This window comes from Nipponia nippon, unplaced genomic scaffold (genome assembly GCF_047370975.1).
Source record: "Nipponia nippon isolate SJK-2023a ecotype South Korea unplaced genomic scaffold, ASM4737097v1 scaffold_10, whole genome shotgun sequence".
NCBI lineage: Eukaryota > Metazoa > Chordata > Aves > Pelecaniformes > Threskiornithidae > Nipponia > Nipponia nippon.
The window spans coordinates 129215-154805 of NW_028262291.1; the positions used below are offsets into that span (position 1 = coordinate 129215).

General features: G+C 63.2%; 1 protein-coding gene across 6 annotated transcripts in view; it reads right to left on the minus strand.

Moving 5' to 3' along the window:
• CTNND1 (catenin delta 1) overlaps nt 1-18204 on the minus strand; it is a 32196-nt gene extending 13992 nt beyond the window's left edge. For 5 of the 6 annotated variants that reach the window (XM_087738499.1, XM_087738516.1, XM_087738508.1 and 2 more), the window contains exons 1-5: nt 17943-18204; nt 2777-2895; nt 1677-1990; nt 446-517; nt 14-172 (exon numbers count right to left, since the gene is read on the minus strand). In XM_087738499.1, coding sequence (XP_087594625.1) covers nt 14-172; nt 446-517; nt 1677-1871 — 426 coding nt within the window. In that variant the 5' untranslated portion in view covers nt 1872-1990; nt 2777-2895; nt 17943-18204. The remainder of the gene's footprint in view (nt 1-13; nt 173-445; nt 518-1676; nt 1991-2776; nt 2896-17942) is intronic. The other variant, XM_087738525.1, reaches the window with a different exon arrangement.
• Nucleotides 18205-25591: the final 7387 nt, after the last annotated feature.

Below are 25591 nucleotides of genomic sequence, written 5' to 3' on the forward strand. Positions count from 1 at the left end.
CCCAGGCCTGTACCGTGGTCTCTGTACGCCGGGTCGTCCCATCATCTGATGTCTCCACAGACACAACCGACATGGCCCCTTCTGGGTCCTCCTCCATGGTGTATGTCTCCTCCACAATCTGGCCTGGGTCCTGCATCCTGGGGATTGTGCTGTACAAGAGGTGGCTGTGGTCCTGCGGGGAGCAAGGGACAGGCAGTCAGCCCCCACCGCCAACATGGGCCTCCCTGGAGTCAGCCGGCCAAGAGATCTCGCCTCTCAGGGAGCCCTGATATCCTCTTGCACGGGAGGGGGCACCAACAACCCCACACCCAAACCCCCTTCAGGGCGGCCACATTAGAAGCGCAAGTCCTCCCCTCTCCCAGCTAGGGTGCGGACGCTGGAGCCCTGCCCCTGCACCCCCATCGGCAAGCGGCCGCCCAGAGCCAGAGGGCTCAGCTCCCCTTACCTGCGGCCCGTTGAGCTTCAGATCTGGATATTTCTGCCTTTCCAGGTCAGCATCGCCCAAGAAACGGCCGTTCTGAAACACACAGCACCACAGCAGGCCTGTTACTAGACTGATCTCCCACTGCCGGGATCCCACGTATCCTGCCAGGCCCCGAGCAGGCCATCCCCCGCACCCGACAGACACCCAGCGCACACCCCGTGTCACTCCCGGGAGAGGAGCATGCTCCTCGGGGGTCTGTACGACAGGCGGCAGAACACCTCCCATTCCAGCCTGGGGAAGAGTTGGAGGGCACACCATTCAGCCCCCCTCCAGACACCCCAGCTTTCCCATGGTGCCCACACGTTCCTGATGGAATGTCCAAGACCCATCCCTGCTTCCCAGCACGGTCCTGGAGACCTTCCACATCTTCTGACGCAGGAGCCGCAAGCGACATCCCAGAGGCCCCCCAGGATTGCGATGGAACAGCGCGGATGCGCGGCGGCTGATTGCAGAGTGCTACCTTTTGACTCTGTTGCACTCCTCTGCCCACCCCTTCCTTCCCCCACCCCACAAGTCTCTCCTAGCACCACCACCGCCATCCACAGCTGGAAAAGCACCTCTCTTTCCACCTGCTGGAAAGGCACACCACCATACACCAGCCCTCTGAGCACCCCTCCCCAAAACAGAGCCCAGGAAAGTGAGAACAGGAGAGAGACCTCAGGCCAAGGCAGATGAAACCACACTTCCAGCCCTACAGAGAAGAGATCTCTCCCAGCCCTGGTTTGGCTGTTTGGGGGACAGACCGAGATGCCAAGGGCTTGCCCATCATCACACAAGAAGGAGACACACGCACTCCCCCACAGCTGTACACCAACCCCTGCATTTCGGCCACCTTCAAGAAGCTGAATGGGATGGGGAGCAAAGATGCCCAGGTACTGAATATAGACAGCCTCCAGCCTTCACAAAACCAAACCAGAGCTGACCTGGCAGCAAGACCCTCCAGGCTGGCTCCTTCTCCCCAGAAGACTCTGGCTGCCGAGGTAGGTTTGCACATCCCCGGATCCCCTTCAGCCCCAGTGCACATACACCACCATCAGTGTTACAAGACCAGCCTAGCCCTCCTCCACCTCACGTACCCAAGGAGGGCCAAAGGAAGGGAGCCGGGCCCAGGGCTGCCACCACTGAGGCAGGATTGACACGGACGGGGGCTCCGGGAGCCTCCGCACCCACCTCTGCCGAGGGGGTTTTTTACCTGGTGCCGCCGGGTGAGCGTGCCGTTGGCCAAGCCCGGGCCGGCGTCCTGTGGGGAGACCCGGACTCGTTCCAGTTGGGCTGAGACATGGCGCCGTTCCTCCTCGAGCGCCCGGGTCAGCTTCTCGAACTGTGCCTCCTGCTCCTTGACAGAGGCAAGGATGCTGGCGGTCGACTCCACTTCCGAGTCGTCCATGGGTGACGGGTGCCCAGGACGGGCAGGGCGGGGGCAGAGGGCACAGGGAGGCACAAGCAGAGGCGGCTTGGTGCGAGGGGAAGAAAAGTGACCCAGAAGGGCAGGAGCCCCTCTCTTCACTGCATGTGATTTGGGGGAGGAAAGGAGGAGAGAAGAGCGGTCAGAAGAAACTGATTTCATTAAGACAGATTCTCAGAACAAGAAAAAAAAAAATTATCTTATGGCATTAACACCCATTCCCACCCGCCACCAGAGAGCTGGCAAAAGGGTCTCAGAGCAGCACAGCCCCAGGCATGACTCAGATGCTCCTTGCCCCAGCATTTAAGCTTGGGGAAGTGGCACTTCGGGGGCAGAAGGTCCTCCCCCATCGCACCAAGCAGTTGTGGCTGAGCCAGGTTCAGAAGAGCTGCTGTGCGCTGAGGAGGTTCCCTCTCCCCACGAGGGCCCTGCTCAGGCTGCAGGAAAACTTCCCCCCCAAGGAGAAGCTGCCTGCAGTCAGTGGCAGGAGGGGAGGGCATGGCCCTGGGGCAGAATTTTATTTCCTCCAGAGAAGGGCTGAAGGAGAGGACTGCGTCACTTATCTGCTCCCTCCTCCCCAGCGTGATAAGAGGTGGGGAGATAGCCCCTGCTCCACAGCTCCCTCCTACCCAGGAAAGGGGATGCAGTGGGATGGGACCCCCCTAAAGGGGACCCCATGAGCAACCTTCGCTGCCAAAACTCACCACCCTCCATGTTCTCACCAGGGCATTCAAGGCTGCAGCCACCCCAGGAGGTCCTCAGCCCACAGACTAGGGATGGGCATTGGCTTGGACCCCTCCGACATCCCCTCCCAAAGGAGAACAGTGAACAAGCACACCACAATCAACTTATTTTGATAGAGAAAGGCAATATTCTTCCATACAGACCTGTTAGAGGAGGAAGTTCGGGTTTGATTGGCAAAGGCACGGGACAGCCAGCTCTAGGCGGAGAGAGTCATGGGAGAAATAGCCCAGCCACCACAGTGAGGAAGCAGGAGGGAAGAGAGCTGCAGAGACAGCAGGAGAAGAGGTCAAAAATCACACGAGTGAACTCAAAACAGAAGGTAGGGCAGGCAACAGATTGGGGAATGAGGCTCCTCTCACCCACCCCCTCTTCTCTGACAGATGGAGCAGTGTCTGGAGAGGGCCGGTGGGGTGGCAAACACGGCGCTCTTCCCACAGCAGCCCCCCAGCTCCCTGAAGACCCCAGCATCTCTGACTGTTCCCCAAGAGGAAAACAGCACAGGCAGAGAGGAACGGCAAGGGCTCAGCCCTCCGCTCCCCGCGCAGCCCAGCCGAGTCCCAGCAAGCCCGCCAGAGGTTTTCCCAAACCTGTGCAGTCATGGCAGGCGTGTGGGGACTCGTTGGAGCCAGGCAGCCAGCACAGAAACTGCTTTCCCACGGTCTCCAGCATCGGCTCTGCCCACTCCCCCAGTGCCACCGCCCCGGTATGGCTGTAATGGCGACGCGGGATCGCGAGCCCCTCCGCAGAGCCCGGTCCCATCTGCCTCCCACAGCCCCACGCTCCCTGGCAGCCCTGCCCCTCCAGTCCCAGCCTGCAGCAGATGCTGGTTCAGAGGAGCTCAGAGCAGGACTTTTTGGGTTTTTTTTTAATTCATTTCCCACACTATCTCCCTTCCTGAAATGCCTCCCCCACTCCCAACGAGTCCACTCCTCCCCATGGCTCTGCCCCCCCAAAGCTTCCCTCGGACACAGGCGGCCCCGGCGCTTATCAGACACCGTGGCACCACCACGACTGAGCCCAGCGAAGCAGGGCGGATTTTTTCCAAGGGCTTTGGAGGCCGCCTGCAGTGCACTTGAACATCTGGTCACTGCCACCCTGTAATCTGCCTCCATCAATAAAAAATCCAGTTGTTCTACTCGTGCTCATGTGGTGCCCAGCAAGAGATGAAACCATGGCACACGCACACCCGCTCCAGACTGCTTCGGCTCCCAGCGCCCTGCCCCAGCCCAACGTGGGATGGGACGCTTGCTGGCCAGTCCGCACCCCGGGAGGAATGCAGCCCACCACTCTTGGCTCAGGAGCCCAAGAGGCTTTCAGAGGCTCCCAGACATGACTCCTGGCTCACGCACACAGCTTTCCACTCCTCCCACCTTGCAACAGGTATGCCCTAAGGCCTTTTTTAACAGCTTGACTCCCCAAGCCTTGTATGGAAATGTAGGAACAGTTCTGACCCTTGCTGCTCCGAGGTCTCACCTGCCCCACGGATTTGCAACAGAGATCCTCTGAAGGAGAGGCTTGGTGCCTCCCAGAACAGTGTTGACACATCCCACCTCTCACCCTTGAGTCGAACACTCCCCATCTTTGGTGGGCATCCGCCCACTTCAAGCAGGGACACAGATCCTCTGCCTTCTGAGACTCACTGAAGGTCACTGTCAGTCCAGACGGACACGGAGCAGGTCTGCAGGGCCCAGCCTCACCGAGTCCTACTGCAGGGAGGCTGCTGCAGCCAGCCAGGTGCTGGGGAGAGGCAGCCCGGACCACTGGCCCGCTCCCTCTCCCCCAAGAAAGGCAGAGCATCTCCTTGCCACATCCCAGACTTCTCCAGCAGGTCAGGGGATGGTCCTACCACCCAGGCACCCTACACAACTGGAGCATCCAAAACCCCAGCCAGAAGCCCCATTGGCTCGTTGCGATTTGTTTCCAGAACGGTATTTCACCAAGCCCTTTTAAAGAGGGGAACACCCCTCTACAGAGAGGGAAGGGATCCTCCACGACATGACCTTGCCCAAGTAGCTGTGTGGCTATGTAACAGCTACCCAGCCCACCCTAGACCATCTCTACACAGAAGAGGCAGATTTTTGGGGTGCATGAGGATGGAGTCAGCATGCTGGCTTCAAGGAGAGATTTAGTTGAGGCCCCGCTCTTGTGAACGGGCTCACTTGCTTGCAAGCAGCCCAGTACTGAGCAGCAAGCGCAGGCCAGCAGGGTTTGCCTCTGCGGGAAGGCATGTAGAGGAGAGACAGCAACCCCAGCAGATTCCTCCAGCCCTGCGTGGCTGCCAGGCAGGCCCCGCACAGCCAGCCCCGGGTCCCCACCTCTGCACGTCCCCTGGGAACGCAGCCCGGAGAACATGGAAGCTAACAATGAAATTTGCAGGGCCGTTAAGGGCCCCAGATAAGGGGCCAGAGCAGCTGTGAGGCTGTTTCCTTCCCGTCCCTTCCACAGGGAGTAAACACAACAGCAGGGGGAAGGAACAGGACAGGTCCCTCGCCTGCCAGCGCCCCTTGCACTCACAACTGCCCCGCCAGCGCAGGCGGGAGGTGCGGGGACATGCACAGGCCCCCCCTCCCCTTTTGGGCCACCAGGTCAGAGCAGAAAGCCTCAAGGGAGAGGAGGCAGTCGAGGGGCTTTCAGGGAGGCTGTCACATCAGGGCAGGCAGAGGAGGGGCTGGGCTGTGGTCCCAGGCTTGGCGGAGCCCATGGCTCTGCAGACCCATCAACACTGACCCACTGATGCTCAAGAGCGGCCACCTGAGGGTCTCTCCACAGGATCAGGCCATGTTAAGCAGTGGGGTAGTGACGCTTTGAGCGTCTGGAGCCTGCCCTGCATGCATGGCTGTCCCTCCCGCCCTGAGCAGCGGGCACGGCTCCATCATGGGCAAGAGGTGCCAGCAGAACAGGGTACCTGCTGCCCGAGGGGGCTCTCCCAGCTCTCCTCCCGAGGCCTCCGCCATCAGGACACACCACCTCCCTCCGCCCTCGCTCCAGCCATCTAGTCTTCATCGATCCGGGATTAAAGACATAATTACCGAGAGGCAGTGCCAGGTCCAGAGAGGTTAGCAAGCGCTGTCCCCAGCTCTCCCCACAGACACACGCCAGCGCCATCCTGGCTTGGAGCGCAGCCGTTCCCTTACAGCTGGCTAACACACAAACCCCAAACAGCCACTCAGCCTTACGCCCTCCCAGCTGTGGGGAATCTGCCCCAAATCCCTCCCACAGTGGCTGCACACCAGCATTTCAGGGACAGGGGCTTCCCGGGCACGGCACAGCCCCTCACCGCCTCCCGATGCCAGCTCGGGGCACCGGTCATCTTCAAAGCAAGACAGGGAGGGGAGAGGAGACCCTCAGCTATGCAGCCCGATCATGCCAGCCAGCAAGCTGCTTGTGACAGCTCAAAGCCAAGTACGCCGGATCCCGCAAGGGTGAAATTCCAGGGATCGCTTTGCGCCCATTCCCCCCTCCTCCTCCTCCCCAGCTTCTGAAGATACAACTACAGAGCATTTTTCCAAAGCCAGACCCTGACCATCTTTGAGGACGGCTGCATGAAAGCCTTTTCATCATGAGAGAGGCACTTGCTGACACACCCGTTACTTAAAAACCCCAGCAAGCCAAAAATATTTCAGCTGACTCCGTTCAGGGCAAAACAAAAAGCCTAAAGACAAAACACACCCCAGGGCAGAAGTACCAGAGCGCTTCCCCCGTGGCTATCAGCAAGAGGGGACCCCCGGGGACAACGCAGCTACCCAGAAAGCTTTACACCCAAATCCCTCCGGCCTTATCTCCCAACTTCGTGGCACCAGCACGACCCTGTGCTGCGCCCAGAGGTCCTGAAGCCAGAGCAGTCCACCAGAGAGACGTCCAACGCGTGGTGCCTTCGGAGAACAGCCCCCTTGCTGGCAGCCACGAGCCGATTCGCATGCACAGAGCTTCTCTCCGCAGGTACCCACCGTCACCTTCCTGGTTGGACTAAAGGCTTGGTAGTAGCCAGAAAGACGCCCTAAACCCGGACTGAGCCCTGGAGCTCTTCCACTGAGGGCAGCTTTGACATGGCACATTTTTCCAAAACCCCTTGCCCCTGCTTCTCAGGGGGATTGCCTTCCCTCAGAACAAATCCTTTGCCTGGAAAAATAATTTCCAGGGCCAAACCACAGCCATACTCACCTAGAGTTCACCTGCACCCTCCTCTGCCAGAGGATGGAGTTCAAGCCTTGAAGGCTCCCCACCAGGAGTGCCTCCCTGTCAGCCACAGAAAGATCAACCCCAGACCGAGCCAGCAGATGGGGAATCGTACACCACAGGCCCGGGACAACGGACAAGATCCGGCAGATAAGACACAGGCAGGAGGCTTGACAGGCAGCGCCCGCTGCACGCAGGGGATCTCCAGCACACAGGCTTCTGCTTGGGTCTTTGCAAGGACCTGCTCCAGCCCTGCTCCGTGTCCCGAGTCCCCAGAGAGCTATCACCCAATGGTCCCGGGATCCCTGGAGCTAAGGCCGCTCCCTCAGCACGGAGGATTTTGGGCAAAGTTCAAGCCAAGCACCTAGAAAGCCAGAAGCCACCTCCGCCACATCGGCCCTGCCCCAGCTCCCTGCTGAGAGACACACCAGGCGCTCGCTCCCAACAGCCCTCTGCCACTGGGGAGGGGGCAGACAGAGTCACATCGGCAAAGTCCCGGCCCTCCCCGCAGCTCTACTGCTTGTTTGTGTCCCCTGGGCGCCTGTTAGGCAAGCGGCAAGGGTTGTCACCACGGCCAGACACCCCTTGCAGCCCCCCTGCTGCTGCGAGGCACGAGCGAAGCAGCCCTTCTCCTCCAGCTCGTCACCACCAGCCGTGACCAGAGCCAGGAGGGACCCAGCCCCTCACCCAGGCTGGCTGAGCCCCCGTGGGGACACCGGTAGCCCCGGGCTCCCAGGCCAGACCCACCGGCCAGGCTGGCAAGGGATGTACCGCCCAAGCAACTTGCTCCTGCTCCACCACAGTCCCCAGCACCAACTAGACAAGAAAAATGGCAACATCACTCAAATAATCCACCTTGCCCTATCAATTTGAGGGACTCCGAGGAGAGCCAGCTGGCTGCCCGCCCTTCGAAAGCGCACATCAACAGCTCTCAGCACCAGACCCCCCGTCCTCAAGAGAGAGGAAGCAACGAATTCTCCTGGTTCCAGTTGCCTATCATGATGCACTTAGGAAAAACAGAAACCCCATCAATAATTCAAGCCTGCAATTGTCCAAGCGCTTGCAGTGCATTACACTTGCTTGCTCTGCACAGGTTCACAGCCCTGCTAATTCACCACAGGCTTCTGGTCAGTCTCAATTAGCTAAAAAATAAATGAGCCAACATCTTTGGCATCCTTCCGCCCCCCTGAAAGCAAGGTCCAGGCTCACACATCAGTCCTTAGACCTCAGCCTGCCCGAGGCAGCAAGCGCCAACGCTAGCCAAGGCGCAGCAAGCCGGCAGGGTGTCAGGCAGAGAGCCCACAGGCCCATCCCCATCCCGTCCGCTTCTGCGTTCAGTTCAGGAGGGCACCGCAGGCCACAGGGGAAGCAGGACAGTTGATGGCAGTAGCTCCCATGTCCCTGCACGGGCGAGGGAGTTTCGGCCACGGCTGTTTCTCTCCCGCCACCCCAGAGGCGGGAACGTGCCCACACCCCGCGCTGCCAGCTCCCACCACAGACCAGCGCACCAGGGAGGGACCTGCCTGCCTGGGCAGACGCGTCCTTGCTTCCAGGTTGTGCAAGCCACCTTGCTCACACTCCCCAGCCGGCTCTGCCCGACCCCGCTCCAGGGGAGAAGCTCTCCCATCTCCTGCCCAGGGCTTCAGCTGCCTTCTTGGCTCGCGGCCCCGCCGGGAAGGGCTCTCCCTGGAGGCAGGTCACAGAGGGCAGGCACAACGGACTTTGGACGGGCTGGCGGGCGGCCAGCCGGCCCTCCCCAGGCGGGAAAGGGCTGCTCCCGCAGGCGGGTCAGACACCACCTTGGGCACCTACCTGCCCCGGCCCAGCCCCACCTTCCTCACGGGGAGCCGTGCCCCAGGCGCCCGGCCCCGGCAAGAGCTGAGTGGGTGAACCGCCAGCAGCAGCCGCCTCTGGTGGCAGTGGGGAGGGAGCTGCTCGCCTCCGCCTGTCGCGCCCAACTGGTTGGACCGGCAGCAGGATCGCCACCTGGGCTACCTCGCCTGCCGCCCCCAGCGCCAGGGACGAAGGCCACGCAGCTCTGTTGGGAAAGCCTCCCTCCAGAGAGGGGAGTTACCTGCGGAGATGCAAGCAGGGATGCGGCACCACACCTTATAAGGGAGCGGGCCAGCAGCCAGCGGAGGACGATAAGGAGGGAGAGATAAGGGGCAGGGTGGGGCCGCGCTGCCAGCTGGAAGGGAGGAAGCAGGCTGTGTGTCATGTCCCCCCCAAGCAAGGGCAGGGGGCCCAAGAACGCACGATGCCGATCAGGTCCCAAGGATGGGTCTGGACGCAGCTGGGGGTTCCGAAACACAGCGGGTGATCCCCTGGGGAAGGGGTCTGGCCCCAGCCTGGCTGAGGTCACCAGATCGGTGCCGTCCACTGGCCCAGCGGGATGCAGAGGGAGAGGCAGCCGAGCGGGGCCAGTGGGAGAAAGGAGTAGCATGGTGTCGGCCACAGAGAGCAAGGCTTGTTCTGCTGGTATGCCAGCAATCCGGCTGCAGGGCAGCTGTCCTCGGAGGCACGTGAGGGGGGCCACTCGCCCCTCTCCTGAGCATGGCTGGGACACGGCATGGGAGGAGCTCCTTCTCTCCTGGCTGAGCCAGGGCGAGACCTCCAGGCAGGCCGGGAGAGATGCCGACCCTCTGCACCAGCCGGGGAAGCGCCAGCTGCTCCACTGGCGGGAGGGAGCAGCTGGCACCATGGCGAGTGGAAGGGAGACCGAGCTTCCCTTGGCGCTTTCAGGGAGGAGAGGACAAGCATCCCTCCCAGCAGGAAGGCAGCCAAGCCACCAGGCTCCAGGCAGACACCGTCCACCCGCAATCCCCAAGCGGGATGGCCACGGGCCAGAGCCTTCCTGCCAGCAACACCCCGCTGCACCCAGCCGCCCTAGGATGCCCCAACAGCCCCCCTCCCACCGGGTCCCCCACCCCGGGGACAGCAGCAAGGCAGGGGTCCCTGCCGCCCCTCCGCACCAAGCGGGCACCAGCCCCCGGGCCCAGGAGATTCACATGTTGGGAGCCCTTCAGCAGCACAAAGGCGGCTCTCTTCTCTGTGGGAATTTGCAGCTGAGCGCTCGGCGGGGACAAAGGGATTTCACAGGCACATCCCCAGCCGGCCGGCCTCCCCCCTCGGCCTTCCCGCTTCCTGTCACAGTAGCACCAGACCTCAGGGGCGCAGCAGCAAACAAACACCCAGCGCCGGATTCCGGGAACGGGGCCAGAGCATTCCCGGGACAGGCCGCGCTCCGGCAGCCAGCGGGCTCCTGCTTCACCCAGGCGGCTCCTGGGCCCCGCGGGGGAGAAGGGAGCAGCCCCCCAGCTCCACCGCCCCAGCCCAAGGAGCAGCGGGTGAGCCAGTGGGATCGCAGGGCAGCTCCCCGGCTCCTTGCTGTGCCCGAGGAACGGCAGCCACCTTGATGGGGGACATGAGATGTCCCCATGCCCGTGGGGCTCGGCTGGACCCCTGGTGCCGTGCTGAAGGTCAGTGCTGTCCCCCCGGCTCCAGCCACACCAGCGTCCCTGCCCTTCACCCTGTCTCTCCCCCACCCACCACCGGGCTGAACTTTCCCATTCAGCTGCCTCTCTCCCACAGCAAAAACAAACACCAGCCCGGCTTTGCAGAGATAAGGGCTACGCTAGCAGAGCCCAGGGAGCAAAGTCCCCTTCAATTAAATCTGAGGCTGCAGTGCCATGGGAGCTGCCTCCCCCGAGCCCAAGCGGAGGGATGAGGGCATGGCAGATGGGGTGAAGCTGCTCCGGCACCCCGTCCCAGGGGCAGATTTAGCTCCTCAAGGGGTCACATCTGCTGCTGGCTGCCCCCAAGCAGAGAGGCTGCAGCCAGGTGCCCAGCATTCCCAGCAGGATTAAGGGAAGCCTCCCTCCATCGGGCCACGGGTGCAAGCATCCGCAGCTAGCTGCTGGCCCGAACGGCCCCTGCCAGCAGAGCCTGGGGTGCAGAGCAGCAAGATGACTCAGTGCCAGCCTCGCACCCGGACCCATGGATTTGGGCCCCGTCCCCAGCAGAGCCCTGGCCGCATCCCTCTTCCCAGGGAAGCGGCTTGAGATCATTTCCTGTCCCGACACCCGCAGCCGGGCTGGGGCCCAGGGCCGGCCCCGACTCCGCTCCAGCGACCCTGCTCCGACCAGCACACAAAGGCACGGGGGACTGGAAGCACAGTGGGAATCACACCAGCAGCGGTATGGGAACCGCACCACCGGGCTCGTCCGGAGAGCACCCAGCACTACCCGCCTTCCCTGCAAGGAGCGTTCAAGCCACCAAGGAACCACGACCAGGAATATAGAGAAGGGCGGGAGCCCGGGGCCCCCCACCCATCCCGGCAACCCCGCGCGTGGAGACCAGGCAGAGACCTTGTCCAGAGGCAGACAGGGCACCCTTCCCTCTGCCAGACGAGCCACACACCTCTCCCCTCCCCAGGCTGAGCAAACAGGCAGGCGGTGAAGTAATGTTCAGTGCGGGAGCGGCAAGGAGGGAATTGCCAAGATTAAGCCAAGCCACCCTTGTATGGGCAGCCCAAGGGAGCCGCCCAGGAGAAGCGGGACCCCCCCGCCCTCCCCTCGCCCCGGCCAGCCCAGACTCCCTGAGCAGGTAGGGCGGCCAGCAGGCTGAGTCACGGCACGAATCACCCAGGGGCCAGGCTGAAATCCCCAGCTCCATTCGGCATGACCTCATCAGGTGCCCTGCTCTCTAACTGCACGCGTGCGTCTGCGCTCGGAGACGACTTCAAGGGCCCTGCCAAGAGGAGTAATGAATGGGTGAAGGAAAGCCACTGGAGAAGCATCAGGCAAGAGCCAGGGACTGAATCACGGCTGGGGGTGGGGAAGGGGGCTTCTGCCCTGCCGACGGGCTGTGGCAGGGCGACGGCAAGTCCCCCATGGTGCTCCAAGTCCCCTTAGCGCCCATGGCTGGGCAAGGTACACGGGTGGGCTGGCACGAGCCGGCGCTCATACATAGCAGCAAGGGACAAACAAGACAGCAGGCCAGGCCATGCTCAGAGGGACGGCAGGACTTCACCCTACCCCAGTCCCCTGCCCAAATTGTTTGCTGGTGCCACATCTGGCTACCGCTCCCCCAACCTGCTCGCTGAGACATGGCTTCCCAGGCTCCTGTGCGAGCCGAAGGGAAGGAAACCTGCATTTCCTGGTCAGACGGGAGATGACATCGTGACTTCCCTTTCCCGTAAGCTTCTAAACACAACGTCCTGCCAAGGGCCACTCCCCGCCGCCCCGGGCCCACATGCAGACACCCTGGAACCAGGCCGGGAACGCCAGGCACAGGCACCACCACCAGCAGCCCAGCCTCAGCCAGCTGCACCAGCCAGGAGGTCAGCATGGTCCACCCAGCCAGCTTGCTGGAAGTGTCCTGCCACCGGGGAACACATACAAGGGCACCTCACCCATGGTGGTATCACATTCTTCTCCAGAACTGGGAATTTCCTACAAGCAGAGGGTGGAAGATGCTGTTTTCCAGCCCCACGAGGGCATGGCTGTGGCCACCGTGCCCTAGAGATGGGCTTGTTATCTGCAGCGCCAAGGAGGCACTAACACCGTAACTCCAGCACGACGTCTCCTCCCTAAGACGGCAAGCGAGCATGCACTGCCGCTCTCCAGCCTCCCCTCACACACCTTGTCTGCACAACTCCACCGCTCGACGGGCACACGTGAACAGGGCCACCTGACACTTCGCGGTGTTCCCAATGCTCCTGGAGGCAGGACGGGGACGTCCCCAGGAAGCTGAGCCACAAGCCCCCCTCACAGCACACGAGTGCTGCCGCGGCTCCGCTCCCCAGGCCCGTCCACCTGCCCTGCCCAGGGCAGAGCCTCCCGCTGCCGCAGGAAGGAGAATGCAGAAGGGAAGTGGTTTTCCACCCAAGCCAGCTGCTGGAGACAGACACTGGGCAGAGATCACGGGAGAGCAGGTTTCCCTGTTTGCCACACCACTGTGCTCTGGAGGGGAGCTGCAGAGCCCCGGGAGCTCCCTCCTGCAGGTTAAAAACAGAAGAAAAAAAATAAAAAGAGAAGCAGAGAGGAAGGAGGGCTACAAAGCCAGCCTGGAGCAGGCGGCCTCCTTGCATCAGAGAGGATTTCTCCCAGAAGCACCCCCAGGCTGTCCCCCTCCTCCCCCACCAGACCCCGGTTAGCAGGAGGCGGGATGACATCCCTCTCCCCCCGGAGCGAGTCAGCCTGCCCGCAGCCGGAGCCAGGCATGGCAAGCAGCGCTGCATGCAGCAACACGCTCACAACAATGTGTTACTCCACTGGGCAAGGGGCCTGCCAGCAGCATGCAAACGCGACCGGTGACCCACCCTTCCAGGTCGGAAAAACTAGTCTTTGCAGTTTGACACACTCCCTCCCACCCATCGCAGGTACCCACGCACGCAAGCTGCCCAGCACCACCATCTCCCCTTTCCTACTGGGCCAGGAGAGGAGCTGGGAGCACCCGTGGGGAAGCAGTGAGAGATTTGGGAGCCCTTCTCAGGAAAGACCAGCCCAAGCGCCATGTGAGACAAGCAAGAAGAAAGCCCATCCGCTGAGGACAGCGAGACGCCTCCCTCCTCCTGCCAGGGTGGGAATTGGTTCTCCATATTCGCCCACTCTGAGGCTGTCCAACTCCCACACTGAGCCGCCTCGCTCCCGGGAGGGAGCCTATCCCCCTCGCCCCAGGTAACCGCTCCCCTGCCCAGGAGGTGCTTCTGCAGCTGCAAAAGGCAGAGCGACTCCTCTTGCTGCCGGCTCCCCGCCACGTCCCGGCTGCTTCCCACCCCCCGCACAGCGCCCGCAGCCCTCCTCCGCCCTGCCAGCACTCAAGGAAGAGGCAGGTAAGGCTCGCGCCGCTTCCCGGCTCCTTGCGGCCAGGAAGCTGGTGAACTTTGAGCAGCCATCACTATAATTGGGGCCAACGCCCAGAGGAACGGGAGCAGCCGGGGCTGGGATGGAGCACGATAACAGCCTCTGCCCTCGCACGCGTGGGCCTGGCACGCTGCTGCCCGGGAAGCCAGCCCACCCAGGGCCGGTCCAGAAAGGGATGTCCTCCTACCAACCCCGGAGCTGCAGACGTTTAAAAAGCACTCCCAGGACTGCCCCACCACCCCAGCCAGGCTACCGGAGAGGCGTTCCCAGGGCTCAGCCCCCTACCCCGACCCTTCCCTGCTTGTGCTGGAAAGTCAGTCGCTCCTGGCCTGGGCAAGCACCCCACCAAGCCTGTTCTGCTAAGCACTGCAGCCAGCCAGGATGCCTGTACGCCTACCCACATCCCAGCAACACCCCTACAGTCTCGGAGCGACCCCCACCTTCTGCCACACCAAAAGGCCGTGGTTTCACAAAAGAAATTCTGCTCTCCCATCAGCACAAACATCTGGGTAATGAACTGTTAAAATGAAATTTATGGGGGAAGTGCTCAGCCTGGATCAGGTCCCCAGACCCACGCTGGCAGAAGCATTTTTGCAGTGGGCAGGAGCTCTGCAGTGCAAAGTCACCGCGGACCTGCAGCACAAGGTTAGGGACGTGGGGACAAGCTCCCGGGCATCCACTGCTCCTCCGTCACTGCCGCCTTGCGGGAAGCTCATCTCTCTGAAGGCAGAGGAAGCTGGGGGGAGGCTGCAGGGCAGCCGGGACCGTTCATTCCCCCCTCAGCCCAAGGCCTGTGCACGCCATGCCAGGCGCCGCGCTGCCAGCCTCCCACCTGCAGCTCTGGGCTGGAAAAAGCAGGTGAAAGCAGAGGTGACAGGCACCCCGGCTCAGGGTTCACCCATCCTGGCACCACGCCTGGCAGCTTGTGCTCCTTAGTCACCCGATTGCCCCCACGCCCAGCAGCCACCTCATCTCACCCCTCCACGCCGTGCGGTTTTCACATGGGCCACAATGAGGAAGCAGCATCCCTCGTGGGGAAAACTCTCGCTTCCTCCACGGGGAAACGGGGATCAGTACTGCCGGAGGATCACACGGCACCCACTGGCACCCCGAAGCCCACTCAGCAGGCTGAGGTCGCGCAGGAACACGACAGAGCAAATTAATCTGCAGGTCAGCCCCTGTGCGCAGCAGTCGCTGGACGGGGCGAGCATGGGGACAGGCACGCCTGCGCTGAACCAGCGGCGGCAGCAGGCAACGCAACACCCGCAGCCCTCCTGGGTGGGAAGGAAGGCAGATTAGCAACGAGCACAAGACAGGCAGGAGCTGGACAGACTCACCGGCCTGCTGCTGGGAGTTTCCAGTACAAGAACTGGCTCTAAGGAACAGTTCTCCCCCCCCAGACAGCCTCTTCAGATGGTAAGAAGCAAAGAGAAGGTTGTGGCCACCCTGGGGAACTCGAGGACTTTGGTTGAAAGCCCATAAATCCAGCCCCTTTCCAACAGCCTTGCGCCGAGACGCATTCCTGCGCTCCGTGCCAGAGGACAACCTCCTCCGCCGGCCAAGCCCTGTGTCACACACGGAGGAGCTGCCTGAATCACCCAACAGGTTTGGGTTTTGTCACCGCATCCAGGCAACACCTGTTGCCTTTTATGGACCCAAACCAGCTCCGCAGTTCTGCTGCTCGCTCCCAGCGAGGCCGGGACAGAGGAAAACCACCACGCTGCAGAGACCTGGGGTTTCAGAGCCGGGAGGAAAGCTCTGTGCTTCCCTGGAGACAGTACCACCGCAGTCTTGGGAAAGGGCTCTGTCCTTGCCAGCAGTAAATGAGAGACAGTTATGAGGGACTGTTGGGAAGAGAAACCAAGAGATTTAACCAGCACTCTCCCCTAAGGTCACAGACGCTGCTAAGCTATTCTGAGAAACCAAGAGCCTTCCAGGCACGGTCCAAGCTACGCTATTATTTTCTGGGTGTCCTAAAGCCACCCCCAGCGCAGATACAATGGACCAAGGTCTTATCTCCATGCCAGAGGTGAGAGGCAATCCAGGCACAGAGATGCCGGCTGTGCGGTCCGGGCTTCACCATCCTCTGACTCCCAGCCCATCTTTAGGGAAGGGATGGCCTCAAGGGCTCCTCAACCACAAGGATCGGGGCCTGACCTCCAAGTCGGAAGGGAGGAGGCTCACCCTCTGCGGCAGCCCAGGCAAGCCCAGCACGCTCCACTAAGCCAGTGCTTTCATCCTCCCACCCCTTCCAGGAAGGCTCTGCACAGGATTCCAGCAAATGCTGCACATCGCGAAGGACAGTCGTTTGCATGCAACAGAGTCACAGCCAAGTTCAGTCAAGTGGAAGGAGAACAGCTTTTTTAAAACTGCCCTTTTTTTTTTTTTCTTTAAAGCGCACAAGTAAACACCGGCAGGTAAGAGAAGCTCAGTAAAGCGCTGGGAGCAGGACAGAGCGGGCAAGGTAACCGTGGGGAAGACTAACGATTCCCCCGCTGGGGCTCTTCCCAGCGCACGGCTTCCCGCAGGCCTGGGGGACGCCGCCCCGCTCCTCCGGCGGGAGCCCCAGCAGGCTCTGCAGATCCATCGCGCGCAGGAGCGCGTGCGGTGGGCACCGGAGGCGTGAGCCTGCGAGTCGCGAACCTGCCGCTCACCCCACCTCGCCACATCCAGGAGAGCTCGCCGAGAAGGAAGAGCAAGGCACAGAAATGGAAGGTTCAAACACAAGCTGCGACCGCTGACTACGGGATTCCCAGCACACCGGGGTCCTGGAGGTGCTGAGCTTTCCCTGCTCCCAGTAAAGCCGAGGACAAGCCTGTTCTCAATTCCACACCAAGAACAGGGCGGCCAAGTCCAAAAGCATCTGCACAGCACGGGGGGGCCATTAGCTGGAACTGTAGCTAGATGCCACCACGACGCCCCACAGGCCCCAGCAGTCCCACATGTGCCCAGACGCCCGTGCGAGGCCGAGGGCCACAGCCCCGGGACAGGAGCCTTCAGCCCTGCCACAGGCTCCCCGCTGGGGAAGGACAGCCCAGGCCTCCCAGATGACGCCCTGTCACCCCCGTCCCCACCGGGGAGAGCCTGAGCACCGAGCCCTCGCCAGGGAGGGAGGCACCTCCGGCAGGTCCACCCCTCTAACAATCGGAGGAAGCTTTGACGTCCAGGCTCCCTCGCTCAAAGCCCAGGGGCGTAACGGAGCTGCCCCGCTTCCCTTCGGCGAGGCGGGGAGCCCGCCTGTGCCTCGCAGGTGCCAGAAGCCCTCGCGACGGAGGGCGACCCAAACTTTCGCACGTTTCCCCCAACTCGGTCTCTTCTCCAGAAGGCTCTGGGGGCGACGGCAGCGCCCAGGCCGCAGGGAAGGCGACGCCGCAGAAGGTCACCGGCTCCTCGGCACAAGGCGCTGGGGCCGCGGAGCCGCCGCCCGATGACAGCGCGGCCAGCGGGGGGCAAGAAAAGGCAGGCGGCTGGGCCCGGGCCCCGGGAGCGCCCCGGCGTCAGCTGCCAGCCGGCGGACGGGTCTGCTGGGCCGGGCTCAGGCTCGGAGCCGAGCGGCGAAGGGCCGCTGCCCGCTCCGCCCGCGGACCCGGCCCTCCCCGGGCACACCGGCCCCTGCCCCCGGAACAAAGGCGCGGGCGAACGAGACACCGGGGACAAGCCCGACCTCGGCCGGGCAGAGGCGAGCCCGGGACGGGGCTGCTGCCGCCGGGAGGCAGAGCCGGGCCGAGCCCCGGCAGGGACCCGCGGAGGGGCCGGGCGCCGGCCGCCCGCACAAAGGGAGCGGGGGGCCCCGCCGGTGCCGGCCGCGGGAAGCTGGCACACGGGCGGCCTTTGTTCGGGCGGCGAGGGCGGCGGAGGCGGCGGGCCGGCACCGGGCGGGGAGCGGGGCGGCCGCCCGGCCCGGCCGCCTTTGTGTCGCTCCCCGCGGGCTCCCGGCGGGCCGGGCCCCGCCAGCGCCCCCGCCAGGGCCGGGCCCCGCCGCCCCGGCCGGTCCCCGGGGCGCGGCCCCGCCTGGCACCCAGCTCCCGCGCAGCGACGGGCCCCCGGGGGCCCGGCACCAACCGGCCCCGGCCGGAGAGCACGGCCGGACCCCGGCCCCGCCGGGAGGGCCGCGGGGAGGGCGAGGGCCGGGCCGCCCCGCTCCGCTCCCCTCCCCTCCCGCCGCGGGGGCGTGCGGCGCCCGGCAGGCGCCGGCCCGCACCGGCCCCCCCCCCCCCCCCCCCCTCCCCGGGCAGGCGGCGGCGGGGACGCGGCGAGCGGGACTCACCGTGGCCGGGCTCCTCGGCGGCGGGCGGGGGGGGGGGGGGACGGTGCGGTCCCGCCCCGCGGCGGCGGCGCGGCCGCCCGGTCCGGTCCGGTGGGACCCGCGGCGGCGGGGTGAGCCGAGGGACGAGGAGGGGCGCCCGGGAAGGCGCGGCAGCCCGGTGCCCGCCGGGCCGAGCGGAGCGGAGCGGGCGGGTGGGAGCGGAGCGGATGGGAGCCTCGGGCCGGGCCTGGCCGCGCCGTGCGCCCCGCGCCGCTCCCGCACCTAAAATGGAAGTTGCTCCGGCGGGGAGGGGCGGGGCGGGGCGAGGCTCCGCCCCCTGGCGTCACCGCGCCTCGCGCCAATGGCGGGCGGAGCTCAGCCCGGCTGCGGGGCGGGGCGGGGCGGGGCGGGGCTGGGGGCGGCGGGGCCGGTGGGGTCTGTCCCCCGTGGGGTCTGTCCCCCGTGGGGTCTGTCCCGGTGGGACCTGTCCCGGGAGGGGTCTGTCCCCCGTGGGTCTGTGCCGGTGGGACCGGTCCCGGTGGGATCTGTCCCCCGTGGGGTCTGCCTTGGTGGGGTCTGTCCCGGTGGGGTCTGTCCCGGTGGGGTCTGCCCCGGGGGGTGCACGTTCCCCAGGCAGGGCCCTTCCCAGGCGGGATCCGCCTCCCGGGAGAGGCTCTGCCCCGGGGGCCCTGCGCCGGCGGGACGCGCTGCTCCCCGGGGCGCGGGGTCTGCCGCTGGGGGTGCTGGGGCGAGGGGCTCTCTGGGGACAGCCCAGCCCCTCGCAGCCCCTCCGGAGCGGGCCCCCTCCCCGGCCCGGCCCTCTGGAGCGGGGGCAGACGTGCGACCCCGTCCAGGGTGGAATTTGCCCGGGAGCGGGGCTCTGGGGGGGACGGGCTGCAGACCCACCCGGGGTCACCCTCGCCCCCCTGGCTCTAGGGAGCAGGTGCTGCTTGGAGCCCTGCCGATGCTCGTCCCGGGGGAGCACCACAAGCCCTCCAGCCGGCCCTGGAAGCCGGGAGCTCGTCCCGGGTGGATTCTGTCCCCATGCCCCCACCCATGTGTCCCGTAGGCTCCTTCACCTGAGACCGCAGGTGGAGGGGCAGAGCCGGTGGCCAGGGACAAACGCGCTGCCCAGGACAAACGCGCTGCCCATCGATCTGGCTGGGGGGACCCGAAGGCCCCGGTGAGGGGAGTGTGGCCAATTTAGGGGGCCCTCGCGTGGCCAGGGCCACGTGGCCAGCCGAAGGATGGCAAACACAGGGGAGGGCTGGCATGGGCTGCGCGAAAGCCCAGATAAGATAAGCCGGGGGGAGGCGTGCGGCGGGGAAGGCGTGCGGGCTCGGCGCCGTGCTGTGTTAATGGTGCCGTTCGCAGCAGGCAGGGAAAGAAATGCGAGTGCAACCCAGCTGAAGCAATCCTGCTCTGCCCAGCTTCCGCGGCACCGAACCAAACGGTGCTGCCGTCCCTGCTGGCGCGGAGAAATAGTGGAAGGGCACCTGGGAGGGTACAGAGACCTGGGGCAGGAAATTTAAATGTGAGGTTTAATAATTGCAACTAATCCAGCCGGAGAAATGTAACTCCAGAACGAGCGGCGCTCTGTGAGGGAGCAGCGTCACGTCCCAGGGCCTGTCGCTGCCGCTCCATGGCTACGGGACCGGAGCCGAGCTCAGGCGGGAGGCGGCCGCGAGCACTCCTGCACCTGCACCTCGGTGCTGGAGGACGTCCCCTTCCCTAGGGAAGCGAGGAAGGGATGCAGAGCCTGCCCCTTTCCACGGTCCCTGCCGCCCACCTGGGACAAGTCCGGATCCAGGTCCGCCGAAGGTCACCTCTTGGGATTCAGGCCTGGGGAGACAATGGCTCCTGATCACCAAACCATTAGTAAGATAAGGACAAGAGGAAAAGAGCTGAAGAAGGTTTTGGGTGGGGACAGGCGATTTTTGGGGTAAATACGCGTTGCTCGGTGAGGCGAGGAGGAAGCGGGGGCGACGCGATAGCAGCCCGCGAATGTTGGACGAAGGTAATCCCCCAGCCGCGGCCGGGTTTCCTAAGGGTGGTGCAAAAAGGCGCAATGAGGAGAAATGGGACTCGGTGCCCGTGAAGGGCACATTTAGGGAGATTATCGGGGCATGGGACCCCCAAGCCCTCCCCGATGTTTGATTTGTAATAGACCATCCACCCTGCTGGCTGTCAAGAGCAGGGAGAGCTGGCCTCCGCCCCTCCCGGGGAGGGAGGTTCCTCCATCCCGCAGCGGGGAACCGAGACCTTCTCCCCACGCCCCTTCGTCCTCGTTGTCACCCAAAATGAGCAAGTCGGGGCCCTGTGCCTTGAGCCAGACCTGCTCCCAGATTGCCAGTGAGCCTCAGCTGCCCCCCGCTTTGCCCACACGAGGAGGAAGGCGGGTGCATCCCCCGAGTCTGGGGGACGAGGGAGAAGAGGTGCTCTTGGAAGTCGTTCTGGGAAGAAGAGTCCTCGCCTGCCTGTCCCAGGGATTCCCGACACCTCCGAAGGGACAGCTCTCCCTCAGGGAAAAAGCACCAGGGACGCCTCGCTCCTCCATCCCCGCGCCGGCCGCCAGGACAGGTCCTGCCCAGCTCCTTTGGACAGCAGGCGTGGGGGCACGCGCGTGGGCCCGGCGTGCTGGCACAAACCCTCTGCCCTTGGCAGAGCAGGGCTGAGACCTGCCCGAAACCTCGGGCGCTGGTATGGGGGAATCACCAGATGGAGCTGTTCCGCATCAGCTCACAAATTATTTCAGTCCACAAGTGGATTCCAAGCGCGGCCTCCAGTGCCCCTCCTCACCCTCCCCTGCCACCGCCTGAATTACCTGGTCCCCCGCCCCGAGGGAGGTGGGTGGCCCAGAGCAGGGTGCACAGGTCGTGCCAAGGCTTCACCTCCGCGTCGAAGCGTGGGAGGCGCAGGCAGCGCTCCCCGACGCGTGGCGGGGCAGAGCGCGCGGCAGACGGCCGCCCCTGGCGCAGACGCCAGGTAAGCGGCCGCCGGCGCAGAAAGCCCAGGGCGGCCTTCTGCTGTGCCTGGTACGCGGCCGCATTGTTGCTATTTCGATCAGCCCAGAAATTTAACAGCCTTTAAAGTCTTCACTTTCTTGAAAGATTAAACGCGCTGTTGCGAGCACGCCTCTGCTGGCTCCCAGTTGGAGCTGGAGCCAGATCTCTTTGAAGCCGGGCAAGCGCCTCTTGTCCCGAGGGCTGCGGGACAGGGTCTATCAGCGCGCTGTCAGCTCGAGCTCCCGATTCGGCCGTGCCCCGGCAGCTGCCACAACGCCCAGCAGCGCGTGCTTACTTTTGAAGGCAGGCTGAACCCCGATCCTCTGGCTTCGACTCGCCCAGCAGCAGATCGTGCTCGTTTGAATGTAACTACTGAGGCAGAGGAGCCCGTCCCAGTGCTTCCTGGGAAGAAGAGAAGAGATGTGTTACTAGCATGGGAAAATTTGCCCTCTTTCGCAGTGATTACGTGTAATAACATCTTGCACGTCCCCTTTCATCCTGCAGCGCTGCTGATGCCTTATCCAGATGAGACGCCCAGAAAACGCAGCTACCGCCGGAACCGAGCAAGACAACTTGTTTACAAGACCGATCGGTGCTCCTCGGCGGCGGAGGGCAGCAGGAAGGGGAGGCTGCCGTCTTCAGGTCCAGCGCAGGCGGTTCAGAGAGATGGCCCGCATTGTTCTACATCGGGATAACAAGGCGCTTCCGCAGCCCCTTTCCTATGGGAATCCTGACAGGCCATCGTCTTCCCCCGGCACGAGGGGAAGCGTGGCACCGGGAGGTGAAACGACTCATCCATCCGACCCCGCTGTTAAAGGGGAGGAGGGAAGCTGGGGCTGCTGGAGCTTTTCAGCCCTAATTCAAAGATGCCAGGCAATAAAGCAAGTCCACAGTCCACCCCGACACCTTCCCGGCGCCGTGGCTGGCAGCTCCCCATGCTCGGCACGGCACTGAGTCAGAGGGAAGCTGGTACCTGCCTCCCGCCTGCCTCCGGCCGTGCCCGGGCCCTCCCGTGCCTGCAAACCGGCCCACTGTTAACCTTTGAGGGCCGGCCGGCTGCATCCCATCCTGCGCTCGGACTGCCAAATCCCTGTTACATCTTTTGCTCAAAGGTGCAAATGACCAAAGCATGCATAGAAACCTCCTTCCCTCCCAGCCCCGCAATGATCTGTCGCTGCTTACAGTCTGTTCTCCTTCCTCTCGCCCCCTCCGGCGCTTTTCCCAGCCGTGGACCCCTGCCTTCATCCTTCCCTTCTGTGGCAGCTGCAGCAAAGCCCCGGGTACCTGCCAAGAACGGGGAAACAGAGGCAGCTCCTGCACTGCAGGGCAGCAACAAAAGCAAAAGGGGACATTGCTGGAAAACAACCGTGGCTGTAAGTGAGACCCAAGACGAGAATTTCCTTTCTCGTACAGAAACCAGCTCAGAATCTGCTGATTTGGGAGACACGGGGAAAACACGGCTTGTCCTGTGGGGAGGCCTCTCTCTTCCTATCAGCTGCAGAGGGAGCCTGGATAACCAGCGCGCGTTGGGGGCTGAGCCACCCTCCCTTCCCCTCCTCAGGGAATCCCACCAGGAGGCAAACCCTGCCTGCCATTCCCGACCCCCTGGGTCACCCAGGGCTGTGCCCAGCCGCTCGCCAAGGCCCCGCGCCCGCGGCCTCAGCAAAGGGCTGGGGCTCCGGTAACCGGCTGCTGAGCACCTGAAGGTGGACAGAAAGATTCCCGGTCTGACACGTCCTGCTGGCGTGGCGGACGGAGCTACGGTCGGGTATTTTTAGCCAGCACATTCCGGCAGCAAATACGGACGTCGGTGTTTAAAAGAGAGGGGTCAATGGGACAAAAGGGTGTTGGTGCTTTTCCCAGTGTAGATTATTTGGCTTTGGGTACTAGTAAAAGTTACACTCATAAAAGCCCTCTTTTGTGTCTACAATGGGAGTGTTTGCTGGTATTGCCAGATCATATATCAGTAAGTTTTAAGGGCAGACAAGGCTATTGGCGAGGAGGGAGAGGCAGCACCGCAGCTGCTGGGTGTGCGGCGGCAGAGTGGGCTTTGCGTGACAGGGATCAGTGCTGAAATACCAAAACTGCCTCAAAGCAGAGGGCCTGTCGCCTGTGCCGGGCCTGGCGTCGTGCGTGGCTGCCCGAAAGCGGCTCTGTGAGCCTGCCAGGACAGGGTGCCCTCGGGGGGTGCTGAGCCTGCCCCAGAGGCAGCCCACCCTGCCGGCAGGCCTGCAGGCTCCTCCACCGCCCCGAGCCGCCGCGCTCTGCCCCGGCTGCAGGAGACGCGACTGCCACCCTTTCCCACAGCCGCCGCTGGGCCTCCGGTCCCACTCATGGTCACAGGACACGCCGGGTTGTCCGCGGGACGGCTCTGCAGGACATCGGGATCCCACGGTCCACGGTGGACCCACGAGGCAGACGAGCGTCTGTGCCACGTTCCACCTGAAAAACGCTTTCTGTAGGCTGGGGAGGCTCGCGTGGCGAGGGCAGACTCTGCCCTTTCGGGGGGGATGCACGGGAGCTGTTTTGCACAGCGTGACCGTAACTGATGCCTGTGGAGCTGAGGGACTTTGTCCCTCCTGTCGTCTGTCAGCCCAAGAGCCCACGGGGCCTCCAACCCCCTGCGCTCTCTGCCAGGGGTGCAGGGTGTGTGTTCACCCCTCATCCAAGGAGGTGGCTGCAGCGAGCAGCTCTCTGCTCCTCCTGCGGAGAGAGGAGCCGCCGGTAGCCCTGAGTGTGTCCCAGGACAGGGACAGACGGGGGTTGCTCACCCTTTTATTGCCCCTGCCTCTGGGATGGCCTCGGGAGTGGGAAGAGGGACACAGAGGGACACAAAGGGGAGGGAAGAGCCCAGCCGTGCCTTGGGTTCCTCCCTGGGGTGGACAAGCAAACGCAGCTCATTCCTCCACAGCCGGAGCAAGGCGACCGGGTGAACACCTCGGCCTCTGCTCCCAGCCCGGGAGAGGATTTCTCAAGCCACATGAAAGGGAGGAGAGGAGATGCTGGGCATTTCTCCCCTCCTGATGACTGCTGCTCTCGGTGAAGCAGGCAGAGCGAGGGCAGCCTTTCCGTCTCCCTTTGCAGCAGGGCCGTACAGGCACCGGGTGAGCTTGGACGCGGGGAGCGAGCCCCGTCCACGAGCCAGCACCAAAGATTCAGGCTTCCCCAGTACTCGGGATGTTGCCGCGCCTGCTGATCGCCAGGGGAAGTCCTCCGATACCAGCGCCTTGGGATTTTGTAATCTCGCTTCAACATGGCTCTGTCTCTTTCCCTTGACGTCTCTGCCCCGGCTGGCTCACCCGGCTGGCAAGCGATTTCCACTGCTGATGTCCCCCCACTTGCAGGCTCCCCGTCGGAGCATCCGCTTGCGCCTCAGCCTTGGCTGGAGGGGGGTTTTCCTCTCAGCTTCGCTTCTGATCCCCTCTCCCTGATCCGCCATCTCAGCGTGGTTGGGGCACCACACAAAATACTACGCAGCAGCGGGGAAGTCCAACGGCTCGCCGTGTCCTAGGGCCAGTTACGTCTCTTCTGCAGGGCGGCGGCGGTCTTCCCTGAAGCTGAAGGTGTTTCCCATGGGGAGTTTTCCAGGGCTGGGACCAAGGGTGCGGGGCCAATGCAGACCCCCAAGCGGATCACCAGGCTGCGGATGGATTTGAAAACATGAGGCAGCAGTCGCTGGGCTCTGAAATCGGCAGGCAGGCCCCTCAATCAGTAGCTGGATCCATCCGCTCCGGGTGAACTCAAGCTTTCCAAGTGACAGCTCGGACCATTGTAATTCCAAAAGATTGCAAGGGGCGGGGGAGGAAACATCTCCTCTACTTTTCTTCTATTTTTATGAGCATATGATAGCACTTTGATACAAAATTATGTGTTTTGCTGTATCCCTCGGTATTTACAGCTGGGCTCCAAGCCACCCGAGGTCAGTGGAAAGACTGCCACTAACCTCAGCAGCCGCTGGCCCAGACCCATCGTCAGGCACTTTCCTTCTTGGTTTGCATCCATTTTGCACGCAGCAAAAATGGAGAAAAAAAACCCACCCTCACATCTCAAACCAGATGAAAATCCATCTGCAAAGCCATGGAAAACATCAGGGGATGATACTGCATTTGAAAATTTTGTAGGTTTAAAACCTACGGCGTCATTTAGACTCCTATTCTTCTGCAACTCTTGAAATTTCCACCCACTTTGGTTGTTTGTAAGAACAGCTAATATCTCCGGGCAATCGGGCTGGGATTATTATAATTGTTGTTCGTGTGTGCGGAGTGACTGACGCAGATGTTTTTACAATGGATGCTTTATGAAATGACAAAATACTTTTCAAACTAAGTAGGCAGCATCGTTTGCATGAAGGACGGCTTCCAAAATACCCACCATCAATCTTCTCCTTTCTGTCCGCTGTCTGCGCGCGTCCCCCGCTCCTCCCGAGGCGTCGGCGAGCCGCGAAAGCGCCGCTTCTCACACGCAAGGCCACGACAGCGTCTGAAAACCCAAAACGAGGCCCGGCGCAGGGCTCTGAACCGAGGCGCTCCAGGGCCCCCCCGCGCTGCTCTGCTCCCCGGTTATCGATCTCCTGCGCTTCAGCGCCACAGCGGCGGCGGCCACCAGCGGCACGGAGCTCTCGCCTCAAATTAGGGCTTGGCCGCCCGGCCTACACCCCGCCGAGGC